We start from the raw sequence: 18,121 nt of genomic DNA, 5'->3' as shown, positions 1-18,121 counted from the left end.
GTCCATTTGCAGGAAGGGAGGAAAGAGCAAAAAGAGGCTAAAGGCCTGTCCTGCAAATGGAAAGGCTGATATAGACATTTAAAGAATATTCCTGTAAAAACATTCACTTGAAACATCAAGTTAACACAAATCTCTTTTCCCTCTTCGTGGAAATACGGAGGAAGGGAACATGGGGCATTCTAGACAGTTTTACCCCCAGATACTATATAAATTCAGAACTGTTTTTTGCTGATCGACTACTATAACTTCCCAAGGATTTCCAGACCAGTAACCTGCCAGAATAACTTTAAAATTAAGAACAGTAAAATTCTGGCTGAAAAAGATTTATACGCGAATGTTACTGCATTTTCAAATATGATATACTGAGTATGACGGTAAATAGCAGGAAAACCAAGAAAATAAAAAAAATGAGGTAGATAAACCAAAAAGGCACACAAATAAAAATACACAAATGAAGTAATCAAAAATAATCTCAGACCGTACAGCTGTCTCCCAAGAAACACAGTCCATTATTAGAATTTGGACACCAAAGAACCTGCTAGGAATTTGATCTTTAAAAATTACTCTTTAACCAAACACTGAAAATTGTAACAGTCGCGGCACTTTTACATTTTTAAGAACTTGGGATGTATTATACCCCAGTGACATCTATGCTGAAGACGACAATTTTTTAAAAACTAAACCTAAATATTTCTTGAGGACTACATTCAGCTCCATGAACACTTCAAAGGGATCACAATGAATGCACACCTTTAAATTATCTGTTCCATTCTTATACTTTTTCCTAGTCTTTGAAGCATTCAATTGTTAGAGATATTGTGTACATGCAAGGGACAAGAGAAGAGAAGGAAGGTCTAGCTCTTGTGTGCATGGACATGTCCATCTGCGAAAGTTTATGCAATTCATTGGTTATGTTAATCCCCATAAATTCTCCTGTACCAGCCTATTGAAGGAATACATGCACAAGGACCTTTACATTACAGACCTCAGTAGAAGATGATGTTATAATTTGTATACCTACAACTTCAAATGTGAAATGATAGAATAATTCAAGTTTAGAAACAAAACATCCAAAATGTTCACTTTTTATGCTTTTGGCTATTATTATACTTAATATTATACACAATACAATCTGAGAACTGAGACTGGAGCTCCATGTTGAAATGGTGATAAAATGAAATCCACCTCATACCTGCGCTTCTCAGGTTTGGGTCTAGGTCTGGCATTTCCTTGGACGCTTCTGGACTGACACTGTAGATAGATGCTCCTGCTTCACTGACAATGCTGAAAAATAAAATGGCAAATAATCAAAACACCACACAGACAAACAACACAACTGAAAGACTTAGGAAGTGACTTAAATATTTGGATTTTTTTTCAAGCCTCATGTTTTAAAAATATTTTGAATGAACTTAATACTTTAAAAAGTAAAACAGTACAGACAAAGGAAAGGATCTCCATTTAAGCCAAAACACCCCTCCTTGACCTGCAACATCCACTCTTTCTCAATTCTGGCACTGTTACAAATAAACACTGTGTGTGATATGAGCCCCTGTAATCTTACAATGGAGAAAATGAACATGAGAAACAAATGTTACCAGAAGTAAATAGGCAAAGCAGCTTCCATAAACAAAACAAAAACCTACCTGACAGTATCATTAAAAACACCTACATTCTAAAGTCTAATATCAGTTAAACTATTACATGAATCCAAGTCACGAGCGTGCAGACATTGTCCGAAGTTAGCTGCCTAAAATACTCGGAAAATCCCATCTTGATACAGACTGAGCCAGAGCTGCAGTTCGCTTCTCAGTGGCATTTAATACCGGCTTCTCCCTGCTCTCACTGCCATCCCCAAAGAAAAACACAGACTGCATGGCTTCAGTAACTTAAGCTACAGTTCATGTATCTACCACACACCTCAAACTTATTCAGTAATAACGATAAACTCACCAATTCAAATCACAACACATAATTAAAAAAAACCCTCGAGTGCACTAGTTCCACTCAAGAGAAAACGGCAATCAAGTGTTCACGGTGTAAGTTTATTTTCAGCTGTGAAATTTTGTCACCACTGAATCAACAGTGTATTTCTTCAAATAACTTCAACAGAACTTGAATTTCAGGTTGCTAATTAAGGCATCATAGAGCTACTGCACTGGAGAGAAATACTATCGGATTCAGAACTATTCTTACTTTTACTATTCCACTCTTAGAAGAAACTTATCTTTGCCATAAGGAGGGAAACCACAATCCTTAAGAACCAGACCTTTCAATAAAAATCATAACTTTGCTTTATATTGTTTTAAAATTAGACGATAAGTTTTCCTTTTAAGAACACTTAGTAGGTCAAATTTTTAAATAAAGAAACTGATACCTAGAAGCCCCTCCCTTTAGGAAAAGCTGGAGAATAGCTCAGAGATAAAACACATTCACTTTCAGCGGTCTAAGCATGTTAGCAGTAAATAATGTAAGATGCAGATATAAAAGGCAACAATTTCTTATTGTTGTTTTTAAGTTCCCTCCCCACCCCAGTCAAAACTGGAATTTGGCAGAGTGTTTACACACAAGTCAGATTTTAGCTACTCAGAAGTCAAAAGACCATTTCAATATTACAGATAGACTGGATCTTTCAATAAATACAGAGAAAAAAAATCCTGTCCTCTTTTGTATTAGCCTAACTCCAGAAGCATTCAAACAAGCAGTTTAACAGAGCAAAAAACTGCTCAGACTCACTGAACGGAGCAAGTGAAAATGAAACTATTTACATGATCTTTTAAAAAGTTTTAGTATTACGGCCATTCCTTCACTATAAATGACATTCAGAAAACAGTCCCATAACAGAGTTCAGAAATACAGTCATATCACAAAAACTTAACTGCTGAAAAAAAAAAAGATGTTGACAGAAGCCTCATCAAACTGATTTTTCTGATGAACGGGTAGTTTAAAGAACAATGCAGCAGAAAGTATTTCTTAACCTGTTCACACCTTATAAAGGCAGCATCTGGCAAGTGCTCCCTTTTTGGATATTGCTTCCAAAAACCCACACATGTTAGCACATACTTCTAACAGCTTTTCACTAATCACTCTTCAATCTTTGTGTTCAAACAGATCCCAAAGTTACTTCTCATGCTATTTCTAAATTTAATACATTGATATTACACTTAGATTAAAAAAAAACCCCAACAAACCAACCAGTATTTTGCACACATTTTTACAGTGCTGTACTATAAATACAGCTTATTACTGCACACAGCTTATTGCTTCATCCCTCCCAGTATTTTGTGCAGTGAAAAATTAACGTGACCTGGATGGAAATTTTAACACACTTGACATTTTATTGATTCTCTTTAATGCTACACTGACAATTTTCAGAAGTGAGAGGATTGCAATACTATTATTCTATGGTACTAAGAGAATTGTGCCAGATGTTAAGGTAAGTAGTACAAAACCTCCTTGCTAAAATAAGTACATAAAATTAAACTCAGGATGGGACAAAGAAACATCTGAATAGAGCACATTTCCTTTCCTCAAGTGCAAGAACATTTATACACCAGGGGGAGGGGGGTGTAAATAAAAAAAATATCTCAAGCAAGAATGCAAGATATAAAAAGCACTTTCAGAAGCAGCATACACTGGCTATTTGACATCCACTCTGAGATGGTTTTGTACATGCATGCAGTTATGCTATGAAGTATTTGGTGTAGCAGACTTGGAAAAGGGGGGTGGGGTGGGGAGAGTTTCCGCTCACAGAGAACCCCATACTGCTGCACCTAAGACGGTAAAAGCCAGACGTTAAATAAGTATGTTATCCAGAATAAAAGCATAGGGCTACAAACCCCAAAGAAACCATCCTCTGGTTCGTTCAACCATGGTCAACCAAACTTTTACAGACCTATTAGTGGCTTTCATGTGGTTTTATTTAGTTTGTTTTCAGCTATACTGAGGCAGTTACTAATGTGATACTGGCACATACAACACTAAAACATTTAGCTTGATCACAACACTAAGATCATAAGCAAAATAGGTTTGGGAATTTTTGTTTGCAGTTGTTCTGGATTTTGCTTTTTGACTAGACAGGAAACAGTCACTTTGGTTCACAGACATTTTGTTTGTTTCCAAATTCTAATAATTCTTTTTAAAAGGGGGGTGCTGTATAGGACAATTTAAGCTAATTTAATGTAAAATGCTGTACATCATGCTTTCAAAGGATACACACATTTTATGTCAGGGGACATTAAGTAAAGCCAAACCTGTTCAAATTGGTAGGTGGTAAAAATTTACTCCAAACTACTGTGGTCCACACTGTTCTTTAACATCCCACCTCCCCTTTTTTAAAGGATAACATTTTCAAGACAGTCAAAAGAAAGTCCTCAGAGTTGGCAAAAAATGTTATCTAAAAATCTGTACATCTTCAGAACTACAATTCATTTCCACTTTGACTTTTTAAGCCACATAATGCATTAAACCAGAAAACTAGATTTCCCCACCCCCTCACAGAATGAGATCCTTATTTCGGTGCATTCCTTAAGAGGAAAGATTCTTGCACTGACAAAAGTCTTGACAGTTACAGCATTACTAAAAAGTTATTTTGCTATTTAAAGTCAAAATGTAGTAGGTAAATAAGGAAGTGGTCATATGATATGCTTATAGTGCATGAATGGATAGGTTTCATAAACTGCTCTCTAAATTAACAAAAAAGCAGGTAAAGAATCTGGGACTATGCCTCCATACTGTCTGCTTCCCACATCAGCCATCCTACAGATAAGGATTTTTCCTCAGTATCTCTATCCTACTTTTAAAAAATTCGAAGTGCCCTAAACCACAAAGCCACTACACAATACTTCTATTAACTTCTTAATTGTACAAGCAGGCTTGCTGCACAGCAAGAAAGCTTTCGTGTGCTGCACCCTCTCATTCCCATTTGTTAAGACACATTTTAAGCACTGATAACCCAACATTAAATCTATTCCACGAGCACCACCTGGTGGACCCTCAGCTTCATGCTAGAGACCATGCCAGCGGTATTTTTAAAGAGCCTTTTAACATTTACTAGAACAAGTTATTTTCTTATTCAGCTTACAAAAGCATATTTTTGGTATGAAAAGATAATTTGAAGATCCGTTAAAAACATTCAGATCTTCAATGTCTTCATTTTTACATGAAAAAAACCTTTCTTGTTATAAGTGAAGAGAATCTAAGAATACTTCCAACTTACAGTTGGGTTTTTTTGTTGTTGTTTTTTTTTTTTTTTTTTTTTAAATTCAAAGCTATTACATACGTACAGAAGTACATAATGGTAAAGATTACATGCTAAAGTAACAAACTGGAGTTACCAGCAGTTGTTTAACTATATTACAATTTCACGTACATGCATGTAATGGCACATTTTTTAGAACTTACAAGGTTCTTGGGTAGTAAGTTTTGACTGAAAACCTTTTCAAACCTATATGAAAAAATCTAATGTATGTATAACAAAAAAGATATATTGGGCTAGAGGGTTCTAGACTAAAAGCTGCATGCAGCTTCCTGACAACTATTTTTACATTGAAATAATTTCCCCACAATCAAATGCAACAGTGGATTAATAATCTACGGAGAAAGAAAAAGTAACTTCATCCAACTTTACGTAACTTACGGTTCCTACAATCTCCAAACCCCTGATTTACAGCTTGAAGCCTGTAAAACAACATTTTAAGAAACAATACCAGTACAAAGAAGAGAACAGTGTTAATACTTGGAAGAAAACCATGGTCACTCTAAAAGCAAAGGGTATGTCAACCTCAAAATCAGCCCAGATTTTCATATTTGGTCATAAAATGATGGTCTTCCAAAGTATAACTCCTTTCCCAATCAAAATACAGTAATTGTGGTTTACTCCTTGTCCTGGTTTCAGCTGCAATGAGTTAATTTTCTTCCTAGTAGCTGGTATAGTGTGGTGTTTTGGATTTAGGATGAGAATAATGTTGATAACACACTGGTATTTTTACTTGTTGCTAAGTAGCGTTCACACTAAGTCAAAGACTTTTGAGCTTCTCAGTCCCTGCCAGCAAGGAGGCTGGAGGGGCACAAGACCCTGGGAGGGGACACAGCCAGGACAGCTGACCCCAACTGGCCAAAGGGATATTCCATACCACAGAACATCATGCCCAGCATATAAACTGGGGGAAGTTGGACAGCAGTGGGGGAAAAAAAAAAAAATTGCTGCCCAGGGACTGGCTGGGCATCAGTCAGTAGGTGGTGAGCCATTGTATGGTGTGTTACTTGGGGTTTTGGGGTTTTCCCCCCTTGAATGTAATTTCCTTTCTCTTTTTTTTTTCTTTCTTTCTCCCTTTTCATTACAATTATTATTATCATTGGTAGTAGTAGTATATTTTACTTAATTTAAATGATTAAACTTCCTTATATCAACCCTTTTTTCCCCAGTTCTCCTCACCATCCTACCAGGGGGCAGTGAGTAAGCAGCTGCATGGTACTTTGTTGCTGGCTGGGATTAAACCACAACACACCTCTAACCCAGCTTCTTACATATTAACTGATAAATATGTTCTTCATACTTCTGGCAACAAAAGCTAGAGGTTTCCACAAAGGACAGAAGTACAGAAGGATTTAAGGATTATTCAGTATAACTTAGTAAAATAATTGGCTTAAGAATTATCCAGGAAAATAAAATGACATAAAATGACATAATATTTGCTATAAAAGAACACTACATTTAGAAGCTCAATTGGAACACTAAAAGCTTTAGTTATGTTGATAGATTTTGTGATTAAAAAACAACAACTGAGGAGGGGTAGGGAACACTTGCTCAAGCACAGGCTCAAAAGATGACTGAGCTGTTTCATGAATGAGAAATCCATTGGGTCTTACTGAAAAGACAGAAGTCACAACTAGCCCCAGAGAGCCTTAAAAAAACCCAAAAAACAACAAATGGTTGAAAGCTACAGGAGTACTAGAGAAATAGGATGTCTGCATCTGTTCTTACCGGTCTCCCTACATACCGATTTCTGGCAACTAATGAAAACCACCCAGGGGTGGTCAAAGCAGCTCTTCACGGGAAACAGCAGTAGTCCCTTTATTTGCATTTTGACTTGTGTCTCGCTCTTTCCTCTCCTGTCAGGCAGGACACTGCCCAGGGCAGAAGCAACTTTGACAGCCCGTCCAGCTCCTCCTCATTACCACGGGCAAGCTGCACGTTTATTGCTGTCACGGGCAGAGTTACCTGCCATTCCCAGGACCTCGCCTTTGGGTACGTGACTGCTCCAGCTCCTGTGCACCATGCACAGCACCCTTCCTTCTGCTGGGGAGGTGAATAAATGCAGCCGGTTGGCGACGGCAGCCCAGCGCAGGCTGAGCAGAACAGTGTGATTTATGCAGCCACATGCACTCGGCCACGGGAACAATGGGACACCAGGCGTGACAGACCCTGGCTCTGACACAGCTAAGCCATTACTTTTTTTCCTTATGAGGAACATATGTCATGGAAGCGCAAGATAAAAAGGTTCTGGTATATACTCAATGTACTCAAAGAATAAAAAGCCTGAAAAGATTATTAAAAGCCAGTTCATTCTGACAGGTGAGATTAAATCAAAAATCTGCTCTTTCCCCCACCTCCAATACGTTAACGGTACGGCAAAAGAAAGATGTTAGCATCACAAAAAAAGATTATACTAGAAAGCAATCATTAGTCAACAGAATCAAGCCAAAACCCATACAATTCACCTGTGCTTTTAAATAATTTAAAGATTTAGCTTTAAATTTTAACAATATATTGAACTCTGAGATATTCCAGTATTAAGTATATTTTTACAATGGTAAAATATACTGTTAGATAGGAATTTCATCAAATTTCCATTGCTTCATTCAAAACTTTTAGTCACTATGTACCACATGAGTTTTGCTTATACAGAAGTCAAAATCAGCCATATTAGACAAGAGGTGTTATAGTCTTTTTCTGCAAAAAATACTCCAGAACAGCTCATAGTGAAACCATTCAATAAGACTGGGGAGGGGAGGGGGGAGCAGGGCACAAGTACAGCTCCTGCTCAAGGAGCTCCCAAGCGTGCAAGAAGTTAAGCCCACAGAGTGTCTTAAGACAGCACATCAAATGACAAGCAATGATACAGATCCAGCATTGTTGCTTAGCCATATTCTGTAAGTTTCCACAGAAAATATTAAGTGAAATTCTGCCTACAACTACCGTTTCGAATTCACAAGAAAGTCCGTAAAGGTTTCTACCCATGTATAAATGAGCATGCTTGATATTTCACAAAGTTTACCAGAAATTACACCATGCAAAGAAGAAAGTACTTTTGTCTTGACCAACTCAATCTACTTTTTAAAGTAAAAACTATTAAACTATTTCAAACCAGGAACTCAGTCACGCAGCAAATTACAACAGAGAACAACAGTAGGTCTTTCAGTCGCAAACCCCTACTTTTAAAACAGCTTGCTGACCCTACATCAGGAACAATAAATAAATACCTTAGAGCAGCTTCTGAAATGACAGAATTTCAAGGCAACCACCCTTGCATTAGAGATTATTTCTCTCCTAAACACAAATGACATTTAGCACCAGTTAACGTGATGGCTTTCCTGGTAGACAGTGTAGATCTTTAGAACCTAGTGAAGGGAAAAGAATTAGGACTGTTTCTAACAGTGTTTATCAAGATAAGCTAATCACAGTTTGTATCATTGTTTCAAATCAGTAAGTGTCTTATCTTAAAATAACATTGTCTTCAAATATATGACTTTCTGTTCTTCCAGTGTGTTTATGCAGAACTAAACTTCACTACAGAATTGAGTACACACTTTCAGATGAAGAACAATATGCAAAAGAAAAAAATAACTGTTTGAAAAACAAAATTGTAGTTTTTCAACATCAGATAAAATGCAAGGATTCTTCAATGTCTGTTTTATAAGAAATTAAAGGAACGGAAGAAGCCAAACCTAGTTTAACTACAAAGACCTGCATCCAAATCTCAGCATAAATGCATGACAAAGACCAAAAAAATAAGAATATTAAAAAATGCTATTATTGAAATAGCTGTCATCAAGTATTACCCACTTCCCTGCAAGCTGGGAAATATTAGAGCTAACACCACCCAACATTTTCGACTTTCACTGCTTGCGAGCATGAAAGAGGGCTGCATGCAGATTTTACATTCTAAGAGCATTTAATCTAAGAGCATGTAATCGAACATAATAAAATGATATTTCAAATGAGGAGAATTATGTTCAGGGACAAACAACCCGATTGCCTATTAGTACAAAACAGGTTTCAAGAATAGGGGGGAAGCAATTGTGGCACAGGATTTAAAAGCATCCCCTTTAAAAAAGTTACTGCTTTGGAAAATGCAGCCCAGTTCTACTAACTTCCAGATTTGGATGAATGCAGAAAACACATCCCATAAAGTATTTCACTGATTTCAGAAGAGGTCAACATTTTCTGATTTCAGTTCCTCAACTACCATCATTCCCCTGCCCAAAGAGAAGTGGTGTGAGAATTCCTGCCATTAAAACAAAAAGACAATTGCTACTTGCATTAGAGTGTCATGGGTTTGAGAGTTATTGCAAGATGTAACAAGTTACCATGCTTTAATTTCTTCCGTATTAGATACAACTCTATGAACCCCTAAATAAAAAACTACTTAGCATACTAAACTAATAAAACAAACTGTATAGGTACAGCCTGGAATCCTTTATTCATCTGTGTATGAACCATGCCCTCAGCCCATCCCTGCAAAGGGAAGAATGATCAGATATCTGTCTTCATCTTGTCTGAAAACGATGACATTTTTCAGTAAGAAAAGGGTCCAAATGGCAGGTGTCAAAGAGCTTTAGCTTCACACGTGGTGCTAGGAGGCAGAAAAAACAACAGTAGCGTGTGGCCATGTCAGAGCTGCACAGAAGCTGCCGTACAAGTGCATATCTGAAAAGAGCAAACCTCATAGCCTGTTAAATCAATCTAGTGCCAGATGCTGTTATCAGAACAAAACCGGTGCTGTGGATTCATCCCCAGAAGAAATACACGTCCCATGTCTGCAGTGAAAAGTGAAAGACCAAGGGTGGCATGTTTCAAGACTGAAGGTGACAGTCACCTGTGACTGCCCCCACTGCTTTCACTGACAGTTTCAGAAAACAGGTCCTGTCATTGCTCATAAAGCAGCTAGAGTTGAAACTTCTTTCTGCTCTTGCAGAGAGCTTTAAAATATGAACTCCAGGTCCAAAAATCTACCTCCAATCTACAAAGCAGTTAAGTAATTTACTTTTACTTTAAACACTGTAGTACAGTAGGAATTTCACAGACAAAATGTAGCTACTGCTATTCTCCCTGTTGCAGCAATGCCATGAAGAGAAATCGCAGCAATGTAGATTAACACAGAATATAATATTATCTAATGTAAGAGCACAAGTTTAAAAAGAAAAAAGCACATTTTATGTGATTACAATATGATAGCATTAAAGTAGTCCTAAGCAAAATTAATGACAATTAGATATATTCAAATACGTTAAAAAGTTACCTATCTATAACCAATTTACGTTAACAGTAGAAAAAAGGAAAGACAGTACAAAAAGGCTTCAGGATTGACAAAGAAGACGAAAACTCTAGAATTCACTTAAAAAATATAACAGGCATGAAGATGGGTATGCTCCTTTATGAATACAGTTTATAATTTCAAGACCAATCCTGCCAGCACTCAGTTTTACACAACTAAATTATTCCAGTGACCTCAGGGGAACAAACCATATATACAACAGTAAAAAATATAGCCAAACACTGCCAAGATTTTACCTACCATCCTTTTGCTTACTGTGAGGGGGCCACAGGGAGACAAAGAAACACAACTGATTATGGCAGTCACACCTCAAAAAGAAGAGAAACACTAGGCAATGTTAAACCTCACATTCCATCTATTTATAGAGACCCTTGAGATGAAATTGCCTAGATGCATACATTAAAAACATGGCAGTCCAACAAGATGATGATGATGATGCTCCCCCAGAAGCCTAGCAAAACTGTTCCACACTGAAGAGCTCAATGAGCAGCCTTAATTAGACCCTGCCCCTCCCACTTCTCAAGAGCATGGTGAAGCCAACAAGCCAGCAGACCAAAGGAAGCTGCAAATTCCAGAGCACAAGCCTGTCACCAATGCTGTCCTGCCAGCAGCTCCTTCTCAGCTCAGCCAAGCAGAAACGCCTGCAGTGGTCAAACATGCGAAAAGCAGGTGTTTCATCCAGCCCATCTCCAGCCACACAGGATCTTGCAAGAGGTAAGACCCATCCTGGCTGCTTTTGGGAACAGCAGAAATGTGGTAAAACACTGGAACTTGGCAGTTCATGTTCATGCATCGTTGCATAGTTACTCAAGTTGGAGCATTATAAAGTAGCAAGAACTAAGGTTCTGGGAACAAATAAGACTTTTTATAGGCAGGATTATTTTTTTTTTTAAGACATACCTAGATGTTGCTGTCACCTCCTACATTTGGCCTTGTCACCAACAGTTTATAATTCGTGAAACTGGTGTCTGTCTAATTTTCAAACCTAAACATTTCCCTGTTGCATGCACACACCACCCTTCTCCTGTGGGACACAGGACATTTAAGACACAGATGATCCATTTAAGGATCGTCCATCACATGCTCCACTGAATACAGGCTTCTCAACCAATTTATCTGTCAGTGAACTTCATAAAGCATTCAGATTTAGCCAAATAAAAATTGTATCAGTAAGTGTCACATGTGAACAGGCAGTTTGAAATTACCTGGAAAGGCCACAAAACATGCTATTCAGTTGCTATTATTGCTCTCAGGAATCATTTTGGTCCGGTAGAACGTGCAACACAGATGCAGCAACTGTTGCGGCTAAAACACAGTTAGACGGAGCTTAGAGTCACATTAACTCTCATGGAGACTTTGTCCCCAGAGTGGAATATAACTGGACCAGACCACAACATATGGAGCAAAACGCCTCTTGGAGAATGGCACCTCCAGCAACTGTCATTTTCTTTAATGCTCACTCTGGGCAGTTGGGAGGCAGCATGGCCAGTGCTGCCGTGCAGCCTCAACAGCCCTGATTCATGCAAAATTTTGACCTGTAACTTTGACTCCAGTCAGGCTTAATTAGGCTTTTCCCCTCACTTCCTACAATATCACTGATCTCCATACTCAGTCTCTCCTTAGCAAGCGACCCTCTCCCCAGCACAGGTCCACGAGGGAAGGCTGGAGTCAACTATATCCCTTCTACCAGGGCTAAGCAAGGCAATGCAGAGGCCCTCTGCATGGTCTGAGGGAATCACAGAACCCTCTGCTGCTGTTCCTCTGATCCCTCCCCATCCCTCTTAATACCTAGGCTGTATCTGAAAACATCATATTAAATATTATTAATGTACAGACACTTCTTGGCACAGTTTACTGAACTCTGAAGTACCCAGGTCTTCCACATAGAGAAACTCAAAATAAATTAAGAATTCTGGTATCAGAATGAATGTTGGCAGGAAAACTTCTTTGAGGTATCAAATACTAAGGAAAAGTGTGAGTTAGCTGTGTTTTTTCTTCTTAATTTACTTTGATTTGGAATTAATTTAAAAAAACAAAACCAAAAAAAGGCTGTCTGCTTTAGTTCACAGAGGATACATTCACCTCCTGTGTTTGTTCTCCAGCTCAACATACTCAAGACAGACGTTACATCAATAAATGGTACTTCATGCAGACCTGATCAAAATTATATGCTGCTATCTCACAAAATAATTTCTGCCAACTTAATCATGACAGTGCTCTACATTTTTTAATTCCTCACTTTTGGGTTTTTTTTTTTTTGTGCTTCATTTTTGTAATACAGAAAAAACAGGTTGCTTTGACATTTTCTTATATTCTAGTTTATGACTATTTAAAGCTGATGCTAATAAAGAAGTGCTCCATTCTGTCCATTGGGAAAATATTTTTCTTCATTGGGAAAAAGGCTGTAGAACTGAGGTACTAGTTTAGTGTTTCCAGCAAAATCTATTAATCCTCTATGAAGGGGATGTAGCATTAAAGTATAAAAATGATTATAGCAACAGACAGGAAAAAATCCAAGGAAGTTAAGAAAGAGTAGATTAATCATTCTTCAGGAAAAGGTAACATTTTTTCATGCAAAACTGAAAAAAAATAAAAACAAACAAAGCTTGCTTTACACCTTAACAAGCATATTTTAATAGCTCATTTACTTTTCTCAGGCACAGATTTAAAGGTAAGAAGACATACTCAAATGTCTGTAGACCAACATAAGTAGATGGAGTGCTTTGCTATTAAATGATACATTTTTCTCTTTTTAGGCCTCTAGGGTTCTTTCATGTCTTCTGTGGTGTTCCTCATTGTCAGTTTTAAATATTATTTTACTGATCACCTGCAAATATTTTACAATCACCTGCAATTCTAACAATAAAATATCTTACAGTAAAGGTTGACACATTTATACATCTAGTTACTTGTGAGTCCAATGACAAGTATTTTGCAGGAAAAAAATATCTTGGAACATGCATCTTTTTAATCATGTTAGTCTCCTTGACTCCCCTTTTATAATGGGAAAGTCTCTTAGAAACATTTGAGGAGTTGCAGGTCACAGTTACGTGACTTCAAACAAAGGCACTGATGAAACTAACAAAACTGTTAGCTTATCCTTTTCAAATACAACTATGTAGCTTTCTCTAACAGATGGCAAAGTTTGCACCAGGAAGTTCATACTCAGTTTTTTCTTGGAAGGGAAAATAAATAAATAAATGAAAATCCACTAACAGCCCAACTTCCACCCAAAACCAAAGCCCTAGAATGAACTAGATTTCTTCCTTCCCCTATTCAAAGCTCTGTTCTCTCCTCAGTGCACACATTAATTCAAAATGAGAGCAAGTTATTTCAAGGCTTTCCTGCCAATTCATATTTGGGCAGCAAGAAAGGTAGACTGGAACTCAATTGAAGAGTCTTCTGGAAAGCATTGTAGAGAAAGCACAAACGATCAGAAACTATGCTGAGTGCCTGCAGAGTCTGCAGTTGCCCCATCATGTGGGCCACGGGCATCTACCCCACACCTGCTTCTCTGGACCGGTCATTAGATCCTTACGTCTGGATCCTGCAAGACAAGCCCACAAGGAAGAGTGAGGGTCTTGGAATGACATTTTCAGCTTTTGGAAACTGCTGAGTGACAGGGAATGACTGCGGTTGAAAGGCACCTGTGGAGATCAGCTGATCTAACACCCTCACTCAAAGCAGCATCAGCAAAGCAAGTTGCTCAGGGCAGTAACCAGTCAGGTATCAAATATTTCCATGAACGGAGACTCCAAAAACTACTACGTATTATTAGGAAAACTTGGATCCTCTGTAGCTGAGAACTGATGGTTTGATAATACTAAACCTCATATATATATATTTTTTTTAATGTCAGTTTAAAAACTTAGCACCACGTATACATTTCAGAAAAGTACATATCCACCCTGGAACTGTCTCAGGAACAAATGGAGATTTTTTAAAAGTTAATGCACTATTGTATTCAAAGAGTGCTGCACTGAAAACTCCCCTAAATCCTAGCTTCCTCAAATGCTCTAAGTGAAACAAAACCCTGAAATTGTTTGGGAAATGAAAAGAAAGGAAATGTATCCTTCTGATTCCTGCAGTAACAGAGTAAGCCCACTTAGTTTTAACTATCTGATGTTAAACTGTTAAGACTGTTCTTCTGTTGATAACTAAGAGCTGTTACTTAAAAAAAAAAAAAAAATAAATAAATCACAAAATCACCAAAACCTCAATAATTTGGGGATCAGGGCTATAGAAGAAGACACAACACAATGTTAAAACAATAATTGTCTGGATGAGAGCAGGAGTTTATCTGCTAGAGATGCCACGGCAGTGCAGCAGCGAAGGGCTCGGAGGCATGCTGGCTGATGCAGACAACTCCTACAGGGGGTTATGGAGAACATATGCCAGGGTGGGATACACAGCACCCTTTAATACGGCAGAGCATCTCCTGCCCTCAGGCACCTGCTCAGCTCTGCTGGCTAGCGAGGAAGGTGGCGGAGCCAAGCCTCATCCTCAGCCTGCCCCTGGTAGACAGGCCAGTACTATTGCTGCCATCAGCATCTCTGCAGCCCTGAGCTGGAGCAGCACGAAGCTCACATTCACACACCAATGCTGTCACATGCAACAACACGACCGAGATCTGTACTGGACCATCCCGGGGCTTTTACTGGTCAGGCTGTTATGAGGCTGACAGCATTTCTTACATCTGCTGCAGAGATAGGGTAACAAGCTCCTTGTCCACCAAAAGAACAAGGCACAAACATTAAATATTTACCCCCAGAGAAGGGATAGGCTTCCAAGTGTAAGCATAAATAAAAGTTCAGCTAATTCAGATCCAAATTATATTAAGGAAGTATTGATGTAGATTTTAATATTAAGGGTCTAATTGCTACTTTCCTTCCCCCCACCAATTTATGAAATTGCATATAGAAGCATCTAATCATAAAAAAAACATGTAAATCGTTCTAAAATGCATATTTGAAAATTATTTTCTGAAGTCAGCTAAAGACTGTTTAGAATTCTGTTAAAGATGTTGAAACATTTTCTTAGAAAATATAAGTTAAAATTACTAAAAACACAGACTGGCATGCCCTAGATTTGGGTTTAATCAAACCCTGAGAACCAGAACAAACACATTTCACAGGCTCCAAGTCTTAACTTCCTCTGAAGTTCATAAAGGCTCACATCACCACCACCATCACATGCACCATGTGATTTATGTGATTTAATTATATCAACTGTGGGACAGTAAAGAAGAAACCCCAAACTTATGTTTTGTCATTAAATCCAATGGAAATTAACTTACAAATGCTTTATAAACAAGGAGTAGACACGAACGTTCCATTAAAATTTTTACATGAGACCTGTTTTAATCATTAAAAGCTTCAACTTGTACTGAGTACAAAAGCTGGTATTTTAGATGACCCAAAGATGATTTACATAAAGAAAGCACCTCCCCCGAAGTTCACTGTACCAATTACAAGTTTCACTTTATCACAATCTAATATTAATCACAAATTGGGTTCATAATGTTGGTGAAGTGGACCAAAAAATAATTAACTTTGCATTTTGTGCATTGTATACTAAAATACATATACATACACACACACACACACATCTATTTACACAAATCATTATTATCAACATTTACTCTATATCTTCACTTATAAAAACCTGGAAGGAATTTCCTACAGACCATAAAACTGAAGAGAATCTCCTCTGAATTAGATGTCACCATTTTTTCCTTCTCGCTTAGCACCAAACAACCCCTTTATTCAAAATCCTGTCTCAATCAGAAAACATCACTCCCGCAAAAAGCAGCCAGTGAAAGGAAAAATCATTTCCCCTAACTTGCTCTGCTAATAACGACCAGAAACACGGCCTTTCCAGTGAGTGGTCTTCTCCAGAAATGCCAAGAGGTCATTAGGCAGTTTCCCTAAGGAGAAAGCTACAACTGAGGAGGGACCAGGCGGCTGTGGACATGCAGGTAAAAGAGACAGCAGGACGTCAGCAGAGCCAGACAGGGACAACAGGAGCAGGGAAAAACAAGAGGAACAGAGGACAGCCTTAAGCATTCCTTTGAAGGGAATTAAACATTCCTCTAAAAGTCCTTTTTGGTTGTTATTAGCTAAAGAAACAGGATATATTAAAAGGATGCTATATCATGATTTCAAAATTATTTTAAAACATTCAAATTGACAATGTCTCTTTCTATTTACTCTTATAGCTGAAGATTAGAGTTAACATTTCCTTCAGCTGAAGGATAATCACTGAGAAGTAACACAAGAATATCCAGTTTGATTTACTTAAAAATGACAAACTAACTTCTAAAAAATAACTTTAATAAAAGAATGACAAAGTAACTTTGTGCTGTGATTTTACACTACCAGGAAAAATAAACCAGGAACAAGCAATAAATGCATCACTGATCTTACTGAAAGCCCTCTTCCAAAGTACAACATCGTAACACTGACAAGAGAATCACCCATGGAGGATGCATGTCTAAACTGTTTCCCTGAAACATTTATGTCAAATTCAAATGTCAAAATGTATTTTATCCAAATGTTAGTTCTAGTTCAACCCAATAAAAGAACTGAACAGGCAGTAGGCATGTTGCCTTAGCTGCCAAAGCTATTTAACAAAATATAAAAATTAATTAGGTTTGAGAGAGAGGTTTTACGTGGAAAGCCAATTTAACATTACCAATAACTGTAATTTCATATAGACTGACAACTTCCCCCTGCCCTCCACCTCCAGGATTTTTATTTAGAAAGCTCCAGACAACTGAGCTGTGTGATATTACTGGCAGTTGCAAACAGGATGAAAGTGAAAACATTTCTCTGAGCAACAAATCTGTTTTCAGGAATGCTGGGTATTTGAAGAAAAGGAAAAAACATTAATGTACAGAACTCCTAGAAGGACATGATAACATCTACAACCATACTCTAAGCCAAAGCAACACAGATCTCCCAAAACTGAAAAGGAACAGGAAAACCAGTACCACCCTTCTCTGCCCTTTCCCTTCCATTCGCGTGCTCCCAGTTGCTGCTCAGAGGGCCTGGTACAGAGGAAGGTGCTTCATGTAGCTTGTGTTTTTTGATGTCTCCTTTCAGACATACTTTTTCTTGCCTCCATGTCACCCACCACGAGAAATGGAACATTTCTCCTTCCCTCCACTTACTCATCGTTGACAAAACTGCTGGGATCCAGTTATAGAAAAGAATTACTCTCAATAAGCACCTTTAGTTACAACTGCCTGACACTGCAGACATCTAAATTAATCCCTTTTCAAGATGAAATAACCTACTCAAAGTCCCTTCGAATCACACAGCACATCTATGCTCTCTGTCTCTCATGCCCTGAAAATATCATGTTTGCTGCAGTATCTATCACTGCTGCGGCTCCTTTCAATGCATCACAAAGCCTTCAAAACTGCCATATACTTTGTTGATAAGAAAAGTAAGCATAGCCTGCAGTTTCACACAAAATTACCCCAAGTGAAGGTGCAAGATGGGTACCACTCACCCCTACACTGCCAACAGCCTCTAAGAGTCAACAGCCTGAAATCAGAA

The 18,121-nt window shown here is 38.0% G+C and overlaps 1 protein-coding gene across 4 annotated transcripts in view; it reads right to left on the bottom strand.

Annotated features, from left to right (window-relative positions):
* The window catches only part of SRBD1 (S1 RNA binding domain 1), a 128,105-nt gene that overhangs the window by 64,501 nt on the left and 45,483 nt on the right, over window positions 1-18,121 (bottom strand). For all 4 annotated transcript variants that reach the window (XM_080408288.1, XM_080408289.1, XM_080408287.1 and 1 more), the window contains exon 17: window positions 1,193-1,284. In XM_080408288.1, coding sequence (XP_080264414.1) covers window positions 1,193-1,284 — 92 coding nt within the window. The remainder of the gene's footprint in view (window positions 1-1,192; window positions 1,285-18,121) is intronic.

This window comes from Falco punctatus, assembly GCF_963210335.1.
Source record: "Falco punctatus genome assembly, chromosome: 12".
NCBI classification, from domain to species: domain Eukaryota; kingdom Metazoa; phylum Chordata; class Aves; order Falconiformes; family Falconidae; genus Falco; species Falco punctatus.
Note: the sequence above shows the minus strand (reverse complement) of the source record. Positions and strands in the feature narration are given on the sequence as shown.